Consider the following 14,917-nt stretch of genomic DNA (forward strand, 5'->3'; position numbering starts at 1 on the left):
GATGGGTTCAAAATTCAGAGAGCAGGCAACGCATCAGTTCTGCTTCAGAAGGAAGTCCTGCTAATGAGCATCTAAACTGAGGATTCATCAAGTGTACTTACGTGGTAGGAATATGGTTCACCTTCTTCCATGGGCTCATCTGCCATTTTAAGGCCATTTAGCTGGAGAGGATGAGGAAGGGGAACACGGAAAGGAAAGAGAAAAAACACCCAACATTAAGACCTAACAATTTCAAATAAGCAAAGATCATAATTTGACTGATTTACATTTCAGAGCACAAAAATGGAAACTGGCTTTCTTACTGCTCTAATTTAAAACTTCAATTTCAAACAAACACTACTACTTAGTAGTTATATTTAGCATCCCCCTTATGTATCATTTAGCATATCCCTTCATAAATGCCATTCCACAGTTATTTAATTGGAATTAATTTAAAACTCCTTCTTTAAAAGCTACCGGCACTATCCATATAAGATGACACTAATGTAAAATTCTTCTGTTACACACAAAATTTATGTTGCAATTGCTTTTCCAAACCCTAAAATCTGCCGCTGAAAATTCATTTGCAGTTTAGGAAGAAAAGGTTCAAAAAGGATTTCAAGTCTTTTGGGGACACGAGGGAGAGTGCAAGACCAGACAGAATGGAAAGTACATATCGCAGAATTCTTACGCAAAAAAAATTTACTTTTTTCCTTAAAAAAAATGGATTCCTCTAAAAATTTGCTTGCTTCAAAAGTTATTTAAATATCTAGCAAACGGAAGACTCAAATTTTAACTAAGTACTTTAGAAACCATAGATCTGTATATTACAACATTGGCAGATCAATTTCAAATAAAACACCTTATAGAGACAAAAAAATATGATATGCATCTGGACAGAAGCAAATAAATGATTTGCTCTTAAACTGAAGAACATGACGTTTGCTAGCAGCTGCCTACCCCCCCACTTCGACAACAGCCAAAAGCTTCCGCGCCCACAGTTGCACTAAAAAAATAGAGTTTAAAAGTTATTTAATCTCTCGTTAGGTAACAAACAATGCTGCTTAATGACTGAAACTTAAAAACCCAAATCAAACAGAAACACAAAGGACACGCTCTGTTTCAACATGCAAAGCATTAATTAAAAACTGGAAATACCTGACAAAATGGGTGAACCCAATTATGGATTTTGCTAGTGATAATTGATGATTTATTTGTATGTTAATTGTTCAGCATCATTGCCTTCATGTGGCACAGATCTCACACAACAAAATGTGAAACAGAAATAACATAAGGAAACTTGAACTTTCTGGAAATAGAAGCTGAAGCAATTAAGTTCTTGCAGTGGGTAAAGGCATTTTTTTACCTGTACCTCTGAATTAATCTAGAATATATTCCTCAGAAACTGAAATATGGTACAATTGTCGGTACGTGAATTGGTAAAACACAGAACTGCAAAGAACCTTGAAACACCATACAGACCATGCATGTGTTTAAAAACAAACCAGGAAAGTGGACCAACAGGTAGGGCTGAGGGACAGGTTTATACCACCATGACTGCAGCACCTGATCAAACCCACAGTGACGTCCACTGCTGCTCTCAGGATTTCTGATTTCAGCTACAGATGAAAAGCCAAGTCCTAAACTAGACATTTTGATAAAATTAAATCTCTTGGGTTTGTATCAAGACACTGGCACTTACTTTTAGACTCTGTCCTCATGAAAAATAAAAACAACAGCGGAAGTTGCTTTGGTGACTTTCACTTCTCTTTAAGTTCCTATTTATTTTAACCACCATTTACACACATGCTCTGCACATGAACTACACACCACCGGTTTAACCCAACACTGGCACACACAGCCTCACGCTCATCACTCACATACATCACTGCTGCAATGCTCATTTCTCAAGGCCAAGAATCACCAACATGTTACCCTGGATTCAGAAACCTCGCACACCTCACAGACACCAATGCCGCTGCCTAATCTGCTATGTAACTTCTTTTTTTGCATAACCATTTTTTCCAAATTAGATACTGAGAGGGACGGGGTACCCACTGTACTCGTTATCATATGAATTAATTGGATACACAAGGAATAATGCCAAAGTTCAGACCAGATATAACTCCAGCCTCATTTCAGAGGATTCACTGCCATGTGATTTCTTTTCATCACTTCACTAGATCACATCCAAGCATGAATTAATGTCAGGTCCATCCAAGTTGTTCAAAACACTTACTTGGACATAGCTAGAAAATTTCCATTCCAGGTGCTCAGAAATACATTACACTTCCTTATTCATGGACTTTAATTTGAAGCGAATTTAGTTTGCATTTCTCCTTTCTTTAATTATGGTCAATGTTTTCCTAGGTTTTTTACTTAAATTGAAGCTCTGGAACCAATACCACCAGCCAGAATTGCAGATACAGTGAAAAGAGTAGCTTAACTCCAGGCCATCAGATACAGAAAGCTATCACCACTGGAATGGGGTTCTGAACCCAAACCCAGCACGTTATTGCCTCTACATCATTCCTGAGCACACCATGCAGGCATACCTTCAGCTCTCCAGAAAATCAAATGGAGTAAATTATTGAGTTTTTATGGCAGGTAATCAAATGTCAGCTTAATTAACAATTTCCTATTGTACACTTTCCCCCTTCATTGTTGCTCATGGGTTTTTTTTTTCCTGTCCAGTCTCTCTATAACTACAGAGACTGGGATGTCTGCCAATTTTTAGTCCAAAGACTGTTATGTTCAAGTGCACGAATCTACTTTCACTGCCTGATAGATACAACTACACTTCTATCTTATTTGTTTGTGAGTACTGGTCACTATCCATCATAAAAACCAAACCAAAACATCACACACCAACAAGTCTGTGGAACTGCGACCCAAAGTCTGGCAGTTCTAAAGAACTTGTAGTTTGCTAGTTATTCAGTTAAAAAAACATAAAAACCCACAATGACAAAAATCAAACCCTTACTGTTCTACACAGTTACTGATATTGGCCCTGTTTCAGTAATTAGAAGTTACCACTGTCTCTGACATTAGGGGGAGCTGAAAAAAAGAAAGATTACAATTAATTCTCAATTCCCACCTTTATGGAAACCAAGCACAAAATTCTGCTTCCGCAGCCAACTACGCACCCCTTTAGTGATTTAATCATTAATAATTATGCACAAACATATATGGAACAGAACTATTTTAACCTGTGAGTCATTACTTACTAAATATCTCTGCAAGCACAAATTTATTTTTTTTTTGAGAATTAGAAAGCATCTATCCCTACAAGAACAGGTTGAAAGGAATCAAGTACCATTATTCTGAAGGAGATTGTTTCATCCTTGAATCATTTTGCCGTTCAGCACTGCTGAACTCCTACAATTAACTGAACATTGTAAAAATTAACTTTCATTACGACACAAACTAAATTCAGACGTTTAGGCGAACAGCGTCAATGCTTTCCAAGTAAAAAATTGTATAGTTAGAGAAAGCATATAAAAACAACCAAAAGTACTACTTAAAGACAGACGAGGTCAAAGTTAAGGTCAGATAACCTGGCAGGTAAGACACTTACTTTTCCAGCAGTGCAGGCTAAGAGACCCAATCCTCCAACAGCAAACCGCTGCTAAGGTAACACAGTGCAGTCTGCCTTCCGACTTAAAGAGCTGCAATGGATCCCATGCCTAGCCACAACTACCCTCCTACCTCGGGAGAGCATCCAGAAGGGTTTTGTGGGCTGGTAAAAAGCTTAACTATTATTGCACACGTCCTCCCTCTGATAATTACAGCAGAAGAGAAGATCCCAGTATTACCAAAGAAACTGCCCTCCTCCTCTCCCTTAAGGATGTGTTAACAGCTTACATGGTAAAATACATTATGGTTTGGTGGATCTCAAAGTTTTGGCCAAAAGAAGCCAGACAAAAGGTCAGTAAAAATGCCCCACTACAAGAAAAAACACAGAAGATATAAAGCTGGCTCATTCCGCCCCATTTTCACACATCTTTTTTAAGCATTCAAACAGAACTGAAAATTTCATAGAAAAGACGGAGCCGTGATTTTATAATCATATTATTAGAAATAGAAAACCATTTATCACACAGAATCTAGTCTGGCTACACACAGGTAAAATTTTACATAAGGATCAACAAAAGCCTCTCCATTCTCCACGGTGCCTCCTTCAAGGAGCTCAGTTCGCTAAGTTACTGCAGCTACACCTCTCAGTTCTTCCCAATGGACACAGGACAAACCAGTTTGCTTCCCCACACACTGAAGTATTACTTCAAATACTTATTTCAAAATGTTAAGAGTGGAAGCTTACATCAGAAAGCCCAATTATTTTGAAAAGACTTGGAAAAAAAAATCCTTTGAAAAAAATCCTGTTAAGACGACCGCATTTGTTCCTCATTTATTTTGAATTACATCTGCAGAGAGTTTGCATCATTAATTTAATTAGCAACATATTGGCCTACTGAGTCTTATTTCCTGAGATAAGTTTGAGAAATCGGCGGGTTCTGTGCTGCCAAACTGGTGGAGGGGTTTGGTATTCTAAAGAAATCTCTAGAAGTCACTGTGAACAAAACTGACCTTTAAGGGCACTGATTCTTCCTATAAAACACCCACAGCTTTTCTTCACGCAACATTTTTTAAGCAGTTGGTGTTGTTATTGCGTGCAGGTACCTGTGTGGATCCAGTGCTCCTGACTACTGGCAGGCTTTTGGGCAGGATCGATTCCGCCAGCCCCGCAACCAGCCCCACGAGGGGGACGATCAAGCAGTGTCAGCAGCATGACCAGACGCAAAGTTACCTCAAGTCCAACCCCGATGTGACCAGAGAGGGACGTCGCGCTGACAGCAGTGCCCACAGGAGGTCTACACCGAATTTTCTTCCTGTCTGCTCTCCGCATAAACCTTGTGCCAGCCTCAGCTCCTCTCACAAAAGGAAGAGGCCGGGCAACTCGATCACACGCTCTTGAAACATGCCAAGTAACAGAGGAGGATAGAGCCTCACAGCAACATGGAATTACTAATTTTAAGAGAACATTTTGATCCTTTCCATTATCAGAAATGAGGGGCGAATTAATGTGTGTCTCATGACAAGACACAGACCTACCATAAGCACAGGGATCACTGAACCAGTAAAGGACTGGAAATCTTTTCACTACTGCCTGTCTGGGAGAAGACTGTAATTCCGTAATGAAAGGGCATAAAGCATTCACTCTGGAAATGGTGTTAAGTGGCAGATTAAAGAGTACTGGGAAAGGGTAAGCTTTAAACTTGATGAAAAGAACATATTTCAAATTTTATTCTTAATGTAGTAAAGAAGTACATCTATGTAAATATGCAAATTGTATATATTATGAGTGAACAGATCATACCATTCTTCTGATTTAGGGTTACTATGAAGTCTCTCCTATGGGAACCAAGGTGAGCTACCTCCAACAGACCCCCTGCTCCTTTTAGAGAGTCAGAACACCAAAGCAGATTTCCAAAACCATCTTCAAAATCAGTAAACCAAACCAGAATCATTATTATTATATTGCAGCGCTTTTCAATGCATAAAGACACTCATTGTTTTTCATTTAAGAGTATTAATGTGCTTACATTTTCACTTTTTTTTAAAGGCAGTTTGTTCTCCTAATTCTTTATAACCTTGTTGCAGCGCCTGAGGGCACTTAGTTCAAGTTATGTGCGACACTATTGCTTTTTTCCCTTAGCATAACACCAACTAATTGTGGAGATTTTCAGAGATGCACAAAACTAGGTAGCTGAGTCATCCACGTCACTGCCAGTAATTACTCACAAAGGAGTTATGCAACTCCCAACACTGACAAAATTCAGCGGCCTTTGACGGAGCAGGCTCAGAACACACTTAGGAGGATGGACTGAAAACACTGGCCAAAATCAAAGATGCATTTATTAAATTGGCATGGGCAACAGATCATGTACACAAGCAGCAAAGCTCAGCTCATGAACATGCCTTCTGGAAGGCAGCAATCTTCAGCACAGCCCCGTTTTCCAGCAGAACACTTCACTTTCCAGTCACAGTTGTTCCAGCCCTGTCTTCCTTGTCACTGTCAGCCAGTTATGTTACTGGCTCCTGAAGCGTTTCTTTCAAAACTGGAGTATGAGATTGCATTTACGCAATTTACAGTATTCGCTTATTGCAAACAGTGTACACTTAAGTGCATTACACTTCTTTTAAATGCAAGACTACCTCTGCTAAAAAGGCAGAAAATTCCAAAATTAATGCATTCTGCCCAATTCCAAGTCTTTTTGCCTTTCATTCAGCTTGGTCAATAAAAAGTAAACATTTACTTTTGCTTTGTAGACTGCAAACATTAATAATCTACAATGGTTCAAAATAATCACCACCCTCATACCTACTTTTATTTCCATGAAAATACTTATTAGTCCTATATTTAGCAGGAACGAAGTTCACTCATGTTTGAGGCTTAAACTGCAAGGACATCGACCGTTCCTTCCTATTCACAGGGAATTCCCAGTCACAAAGTTGCTTCACAAGCAGCACTGTGACAGGAACGTAAGGACAGGAACAGCACAGCGTATGGTCCAGAACGTAACCCTCCACACCTCAAAGGCAACCAGTGTGGAAAAGCGCGAAATAATTTCCTCCAAAAGTTCATGTTGGTTTTATGCCTTGAAGTATGAAAGTTTGTTTCCTGCCTTCCAGATCACATTCTTCCCTGGCTAGCTGTTTTGACTCCATGAAGTCAACACAAGGGCTACTTCACAGGAAACACAGCTATTTCTAGTAACTTACTCCTCAATTTCATCAACAAGCAGATTCCTCAGAGAAGAGTTTCTCTCATTTTTCCTCCTATGCTACAACTGATAGACAAGAGCACGGGTAAGCAAGTTAAGTCTTCAACACACAGGATGATTTCACAGTAATTCTATTGCCCGTGCTCTTGTCACTCCAAGGTCACTGAGATCTATTGGACTGCCAGCACAAGGCTGCAGTAAGTACTACGGGCTATAATTAATTCTAGAAATTTTCATTTAAGAATCCAAACCAAAACTCATTTCAACATAAAATAAACCTTTAGTACATGCCCAAACGACACGAATGCAGAATTCCAACGCATCCCCAAGATGCACTAAATATGAAGTGTTATGACAATAACAAGTATTTGTTAATGTAATTTTGGAACTTCACACACAACTTGAAGAAACTGGTTTTGGTGTAAGTGAAGTCTCAAACGCTGCTAGCCAAATGTAACACGGATGCAACAAACTCGATGGCTCACTTTAATCAGAGTGCAACCAAAATGGTTCTACACAGACACTGTTAAGTAAGTAGTTCATGTACGGGCTTGAGGAAATACAAGTTAAAGAATGTCGCAAACAGTTGCCTTCAGGTGCCACGAACACTGAGCTGTTTCAGTTGGACATTCACCACCCTCTGCTCTGTCAGCTCGATGAGCGCAGCTTTCAGAATCAGGCTCCCACAGCAGCACGTTGCCAAGCTCACATCTCGCTATCAGCCCAAGCCCAGTCGACTGCCTGAAGACAACTCAAACATCACAACCATCAGCAGAACTACCTGCCTGCCCTCAGCTGGGCCGGGGCTGGTTCGCCAGCCTCTTGCTAATGCCAATATAATGTTTGCAGCAAAATGTACACGGCACCAGCCTCGGTGGAGGGGGATTTGTCCAAGCCAAAAAATCCTCAGAGATGCACAATAACCACAAATATTCACCTTTCAGCTGTAATACTCCAAGTTCGATTATTTTAACATTGATGTATCACAATATTCTTAAAGAACAGATCAACGAGGCCAAGAAAGTTCTCAGGCCTTCAATCAGCCTCATACCTTAGCTCTAGTACACTATTTTTACAAACCATAAGATTAACAAATAAGCCTTAACACTTCTGCTGACTTTTTAATCCCTTTCCATAGCTTCACTAACATAATTAGGATTTCTCCAATATTAAGGTACAGGACTGTGTCAAGTATTATTAGATCATTAGAATATTTTAAAGTGCTAAAGTGTAGCAGCCAGGGTGTAGAAATGCATGTTTCATAATTATAGTACTTCGAAGTGGAACTCTAAACACAGCTACAGAAAATAAATTAAAGAAACTTAAATTCACAGCCTTAATCCTTCCATGAATTACTGTATTTTTCCTATATGTATAAACTTTTATCAGAAACTAACATTTCAATTAGATTCTTTAAAGGACATCCTTTCACTCTTCCCAAAACTTTAAGCTACGCCTCTTTGTGCACTTTGTACCTAGAGGTGAATTTGCTACAGACATTTTTACTTTCGATAAGGCAAGCCTACCGCATCACAGAAAGCAAGTCTGACCAGTTTTAAGCAGCTGTACACAGATAACATCTTTTGTGTGTCTAATACACCCAGGTGTAATCTTTTATTTGTCATACCTGACAACATTTGATACGTAATCCTACTCTTCTCATCTAAAACTGCCAAAGTTTTAATACCGAAGTGTTACATTAGAATCAAAGAACACTGGGTTTGAAGGAACCTCAAGGATCATCTGGTCTGACCTTTTTAGGTGATCGATAGTTTCAATGAGATGGCCCAGCGCACTGTCAAGCTGAGCCTTAAAAGTGTCCAGTGCAGAGGGGTCCACCGCTGCCCTGGGAGATCATTCCAACGTTTCACTGTTCTCATGGGGAAAAACTTTCTTCTGGTATCCAATTGGAATCTCCCAGGAGCAACTTATACACATTACGCTTTGTCTTTTCCATGTGACTCCTTGTAAAAAGGGAGTCACCATCGTCTTGGCAGACACCCTTTATGCACTGGCACATGGTAATAAGGTCTCCCCTAAGCTTTGTCCTCTCAACAAACATTCTGCTGAGATACACGCATTGCTACAGCACAACCAGTTTTACCATTTATTTTCCTTCAAGCAGCATTTGGTACTTGCTTATGGATGCACCTAGAGTGCTAAGCGATATCTCAGAGACACTAGCAAAGTTGTTCCTTGTTCTTTACAATGTTTAAGCACCCCGCTCTCAGTCACGCACTGCTGGCTCTCTCAGTTCTGGCACGATAGTTATTGCAGAGTTATTCTGTGAAAAAGCCAGGGGACTTCTCCTACCAACAAAGATGTCCCCCACAAAGATGATCCGAGGGCTGGAGCACCTCTGCTATGAGGCCAGGCTGAGAGAGTTGGGGTTGTTCAGCCTGGAGAAGAGAAGGCTGTGGGGAGACCTTAAAGCAGCTTCCAGTATGGAAAGGGGGCTACAGGAAAGCCGGGGAGGGACTTTTTACAAGGGCATGGAGTGAGAGGATGAGGGGGAATGCCTTTAAATTGGAAGGGGAAGATTTAAATTAGACATTGGGAAGAAATTCATCACGACAAGGGTGGGGAGGCCCTGGCCCAGGTTGCCCAGAGCAGTGGTGGCTGCCCCATCCCTGGAGGGGTTCCACGCCAGGTTGGATGGGGCTTGGAGCCCCTGATCCAGTGGGAGGTGTCCCTGCCCATGGCAGGGGGGTTGGAACTGGATGGGCTTTGAGGTCCCTTCCAAACCAAACCGTCCTATGATTCTATAATTCTGTGATGTGCCTCCAGATTAGCACAATGACATTTTCACAAGTTAAAGCAACTTTCCACAGGCGCTGTGGCCACAAAACTGAGAGTTTGGGAAAAGCCTCCAGCCCAGGAACTGGTGACATTAAAGCTGTTCAGACAGCAACACACACAGCACGCGGGCCCCAGTGCTGCCTCGCAGGCGTTATTCCTGCCAGCCGGCATCGCTCTCCCACCCCGCACACGCGGTACCGCGATTCGCACCTGCAGCCGGGGGCGGGGGGGGCTGCGGGGCCGGGGCTGCGGGGCAGGGAATGGGGCTGTGGGGCTGAGGAGCACGGGCTGGGGCTGCGGGGCAGGGGCTGGGGGGCAGGGGCTGGGGCTGAGGGGCAGGAGCAGGGGCGGAAGGGCCGGGGCGTATGGGCTGGGGCTGCGGGGCATAGGCTGCGGGGCATAAGCTGAGGCTGCGGGGCAGGGCGTGGGGTGTATGAGCTGGGGCTCGGGGGTAGGGAATGGGGGGCATGGGCTGGGGCTGCGGGATAGGGAGTGGGGGGTATGGGCTAAGGCTGCGGGGCAGGGGCTGCAGGGCAAGGGGTGGGGGTATGAGCTGGGGCTGCGGGGCTCGGGCTGCGGAGCAGGGGGTGGGGGGTACGGGCTCGGGCTGCGGGGCAGGGAGTGTGGGGTACGGGCTGGGGCTGCGGGACATGGGCAGCGGGGCAGCGGGATGCGGGGTAGGGGGTATGGGCAGGGGCTGCGGGGCAGGGAGTGGGGGGTATGGGCTCGGGCTGCGGGGCAGCGGGATGCGGGGAGCCTCGCACTGACCTCGCCGCCGCTGACGTAGAGTTCCATTTTGCGGCAGGGCTCCGGGTCGCCGTCCAGCGTGGCGAAGGGCACCATGTCCGTGCGGCGGGCGGTCAGGGGCGGCGGGGCGGCCGCGGGTGCTGCTGCGGGCGGGCGGGGGCGGCTCCGCGCTGCGCGGCCCCGCGCGCACCCCCCAACATGGCGGCCGCGGGGGGGCGGGGCCTGCGCCGCGGTGACGTCACGCGGGACGGAGAATCCCCTTTATGAATTGGGGGGCGGTGACGCGGGGGGGGGCGTGATGCTGAGGGGGGTGGCGAGGAGGCGAGGAGGGATAGCAGCGATTGGGGTGGAAGGATCATAGAGTCACAGAATCACCAGGCTGGAAAAGACCTCTTGGATCATCGAGTGCAACCATTCCTATCTGCCACTAAACCACGGCCCTGAGCACCTCGTCTACCCGGCTTTTAAATCCCTTCAGGGATGGTGACCCACCCCCTCCCTGGGCAGCCTCTGACAGGGCCCCATGATCCCTTCTGTGAAAAATTTTTCCTGATATGCAGCCTGACCCTCCCCTGGTGCAGCTTAAGGCCATTCCCCCTTGTCCTGTCCCCTGTCACTTGGGAGAAGAGCCCAGCTCCCTCCTCTCCACAACCTCCTTTCAGGTAGTTGTAGAGAGTAATAAGGTCTCCCCTCAGCCTCCTCTTCTCCAGGCTAAACAACCACAGCTCTCTCAGCCGCTCCTCGTAAGACTTGTTTTCCGGCCCCCTCACCAGCTTCGTTGCTCTTCTCTGGACACGCCCCAGAGCCTCAACATCTTTCTTGGAGTGAGGGGCCCAGAACTGAGCACAGGCTTTGAGGTGTGTCTCACCAGTGCTGAGTGCAACCTTTCTGGGAGCTCCAGAGGGTGATCAGGATCATAGAATCACAGAATCATAGAATTGCTTGGTTGGAAAAGACCTTCGAGATCGCTCAGTTGAAGTGTATCTGTCCACTGCTAAAGCACCCCTGAACAGCTTATCTACACAGCTTTTAAACTCCTCCAGGGATGGGGACTCAACTGCTTCCTTGGGCACCGGTTCCGACACCTGAGAACCCTTTTGGTGAAGAAATTTTTCCCGATGTCCAATCTGAACCTCCCACGGCACAGCTTGAGGCCATAATGAGGTCTCTCCTCAGCCTCCTTTTCTCTAGACCAAGCTGCCCCAGCTCCCTCTGCCAGAACCCCTGGACTCCAGACCCTTCTCCAGCTCAGTTCCTCTGCTCTGGATGCACTCCAGAACCTCTATGTCCTTCTTGTAGTGAGGGGCCTAAAACTGAACCCAGGATTTGAGGTGCAGCCTCACTAAAGCTGAGTACAGGGACAGAATCCCTTCCCTTCTCCTGCTGGCCACACTGTCTCTGATCCAAGCCCAGGATGCTGTTGGCCACCTTGGCCGCTTGGGCCAATGCTGGCTCATGTTCAGCTGCTGTTGACCGGCATCCCCAGGTCCTTCTCTGCCAGGCAGCTTTCCAGCCACTGATCCCAAGCCTGTAGTTGCTGCATGGGGTCGTTGTGCCCCAAGTGCAAGACCCATCACTTGGCTTTGTTGAACCTGCCTTGGGTGCCCGGAGCTCCCCTCGCAGACCCGCCTGGTGCCGCTCCCTCCTGGAGAGGGTAGTGCCCTGGGCAGCGCGACTGGGAGCAGGGAGGGTAGAAACAACCAGCTCAGCTTTGTTCATCAGAATCAGAGGTGGCAGGATGTGGAACACAGGGTGGGAAGTGGGAAACCAGAGCCTGGATCCTCCCAGGTTCGTTTGTCAGATGAAAAGCGTGGTTACAGGAGAGTGGAGCAGCTTCACCGTGGTTACAGACACCAAGGGATGGACTCCTTTGTTTCCAGGCATTTGGAGAGAAACACTATAGCATTTCTAAACCTGAGGGGGTGCGAAAAAGACCACGGATGAAAAAATAATAGTTCTCCATCACCGTTTGATTTCAGGATCTGGAAGACATTGGCTGATACTATCCAAAATGCATGGTTTTAGGTATAGAAAACTGCCTCAACGACACTGAGTTTTTATTTAAACACTCTGTGTGACTTCTAAGTAAGCCCTGCCCTTCAGATAAAGCTGGCAAAGGAGGTCTCAAACCGTTCTTGATTGCAAATAATTTTGGTGAAATTAGCAGCACCAAGGGAACGAGCTGGTACACCCCATCGTCCAGAATGCGTTCCTGTGCTGATTTTTCTTTACTTGGAAATCAGTCATCGTATGAAACAGTGCCTAGGATAAGTATTGAAGTGCTGCTGTAGTCCGTGATGAAATTAGAACTACCTGTTTCACCAAGTCAACCGTTACCGGTTCCCTGTCACTGAGCCTCCTGAAGAGTTGCCTATTGTGAATGTGTCATTGCAGTGACAGCCAGCTGGCACTTCGGCATTTCCCCGGCAAACCTGTTTTTAAAGGTCTGTAACTCAGCTGTGGAAAAGAAATGTTTTGGACTGAAAAGGGGAGCCTGTACCAGGAATGTTCATCCTGCAGCAAATAAAAAACATAGGACCAAAGTTACCAGCACTTGATATCGAGAGCGAATTTACAGTTTAAATATAGAACTGTTTAGGCTGGGTCACTTGTAAACATTGTTGTGGTAGGATTGTGCAAACATGAAGCTTTTAGAGCAATTAAGCAACAGGAGACAGAGGGACAAGCCCCAGCTTTGTGGGCCTGTGGTTCACTCACAGCTACTGACCCCAGTGCTTCTGTTTGTACAACTGGTGTGCATCCACAAGACACCAAATGGCCACAATTTTCTGTGAGATTAAATACTTGTGTACCTGAACAGTGCCATGAGGCAGAACTTAATTTAAATATAAAGGCAATGAAGTGAAAAGTGACTCTTTGAATGTGCTTGAGTGCTCAGCAAGAACTTGTGTCTAAAACTTGTGCTGCAGATGCTGTTTCCCTGCACGTAACTTTTCCTATTGCCTCAAACAATAAGGGGTTGCAAATAAGTATTCTGCATCCCCGAAGTCTTAACACTATAATATTTGAGAATTTCAGAGAAAAGCAATAACCAAATAAGTTGGATTGTTATTCATGTCAAAGCCTATAAATGGAACACTATAATATATGTAGATATAATGACTAAGAAAAAGCAAATTCTTTCAAAGTAACCAGTTTTTAAATATTTATTCACTTAAACATTAATTCTATGACATGGCAAAGTTGCTGAGAATGGTCTTTTACCAAGCCTGTTAGGAAAGGAACAATAATAATAGCAATAATAATAATAAACGGTATCTGCAGCCAAAATTTAGCTTATTCAAGTCAGTAACATGAACTCCAACCACTTGGTTGTCCCTTTTCTGGACCTCAGGGCTGTGGCCAACTGAGAGCTTAGTTTGCTCACTTGATTTCCCTGAAAGTATCAGTCATACACTTGGAAATATGAACAACAGATTATTTATGAGGTGAAAAAAAATCCCTGCAAATTTGCTGTGTGTCATTCCTAGCAGAATGTTTCTCAGAGAGACAAATTACAGAAATGCATTCCCTCTTAAGTTTTTGGTCAATCTGTATCAGCTTTGATATTATATTTTTAAAAGAATCCTGCAAACTTTATGTTCGTTCACTCAGAAAGTTTTTCCAGAAAGGAAAAATAAGAATACTATCATCAGGCCAGTGTCTTTTGTTCCCCTCTTCCCCTGAGTTAATGATGCTGGAATCTGAACCACACTGACCATGGCAAGTGCAGCACAGCTCCACCCTGGAAAGCAGAGCAGAAAGAACAGCATGATACAGAAATATGGGAACAGGATCTTGTTCAGCAAGATCCCAGGGAGGAAGCTATACCAAAAGCAGGGTTTGAGGAAACTGCCCAAGCCGAGGCAGAAGACTTTATCCTGTTTATATTACAACAACAAAGGGCCAGAAAGAGAACAGATACAAATGTACCTTTTGTAGGTGCTGTTCAAGGCAGACCATGAACTCCAGTATTGATAGTGAAGGTGGTTTTTGTTGGGGATACAGTTAATTTCTAAGGGCAGGTTTATTCAAGTTCATTATCGTTTCACCTTTAATCTTTTGTACAAATACCATTTAACAACACTGGCACAGTCAGAGCAGTACAACTCTTTCCTATTGTGTAGATGAATTTACGTGGGTACAAAGCATGCTTCTGTTGGTGTGATTTGTTCTCAGATGAGAGGAAAAAGAACTGTCCTGATGTATTGACAGTGTGTAGTTGTATGCCTGTGTCTGCACCAGAATTGTTTCGAGGAGGAATGCAGAGGGTGAGGTGCTCTGGTGAGCGTGCTCTCACACGGATGTGAGCCAAGTTCAGTGGGACGGTTGTGGCTCTCTGAAAGGGGGTTGTAGTGAGGGAAGCGTTGGTCTCTTCTCCCAAATAACAAGTGATAAGATGAGAGGAAGTGGCCTAAAGTTGTGCCAGGGGAGATTTAGGTTGGATCTTAGGAAATATTTCTTCACTGAAAGGATTGTCAAGCTTTGAGACAGGCTGCCCAGGAAAGTGGTTGAGTCACCATCCCTGGAGGGATCTTAAAGTCGTGTGGATGTGGAGCTTAGGAATATGGTTTAGTGGTGGAGTTGGCAGTGTGAGGTTTATGGTT

At 44.5% G+C, this 14,917-nt stretch overlaps 1 protein-coding gene across 2 annotated transcripts in view; it reads right to left on the minus strand.

The window, feature by feature from the left end:
* RPS6KA6 (ribosomal protein S6 kinase A6) overlaps window positions 1-10,514 on the minus strand; it is a 43,614-nt gene extending 33,100 nt beyond the window's left edge. For both annotated transcript variants that reach the window (XM_054075467.1, XM_009555259.2), the window contains exons 1-2: window positions 10,332-10,514; window positions 102-161 (exon numbers count right to left, since the gene is read on the minus strand). In XM_054075467.1, the coding sequence (XP_053931442.1) occupies window positions 102-161; window positions 10,332-10,406 (135 nt within the window). In that variant the 5' untranslated portion in view covers window positions 10,407-10,514. The remainder of the gene's footprint in view (window positions 1-101; window positions 162-10,331) is intronic.
* Between the last annotated feature and the right edge of the window lie 4,403 nt (window positions 10,515-14,917).

Source organism: Cuculus canorus, chromosome 10, assembly GCF_017976375.1.
Source record: "Cuculus canorus isolate bCucCan1 chromosome 10, bCucCan1.pri, whole genome shotgun sequence".
Classification (NCBI taxonomy): domain Eukaryota; kingdom Metazoa; phylum Chordata; class Aves; order Cuculiformes; family Cuculidae; genus Cuculus; species Cuculus canorus.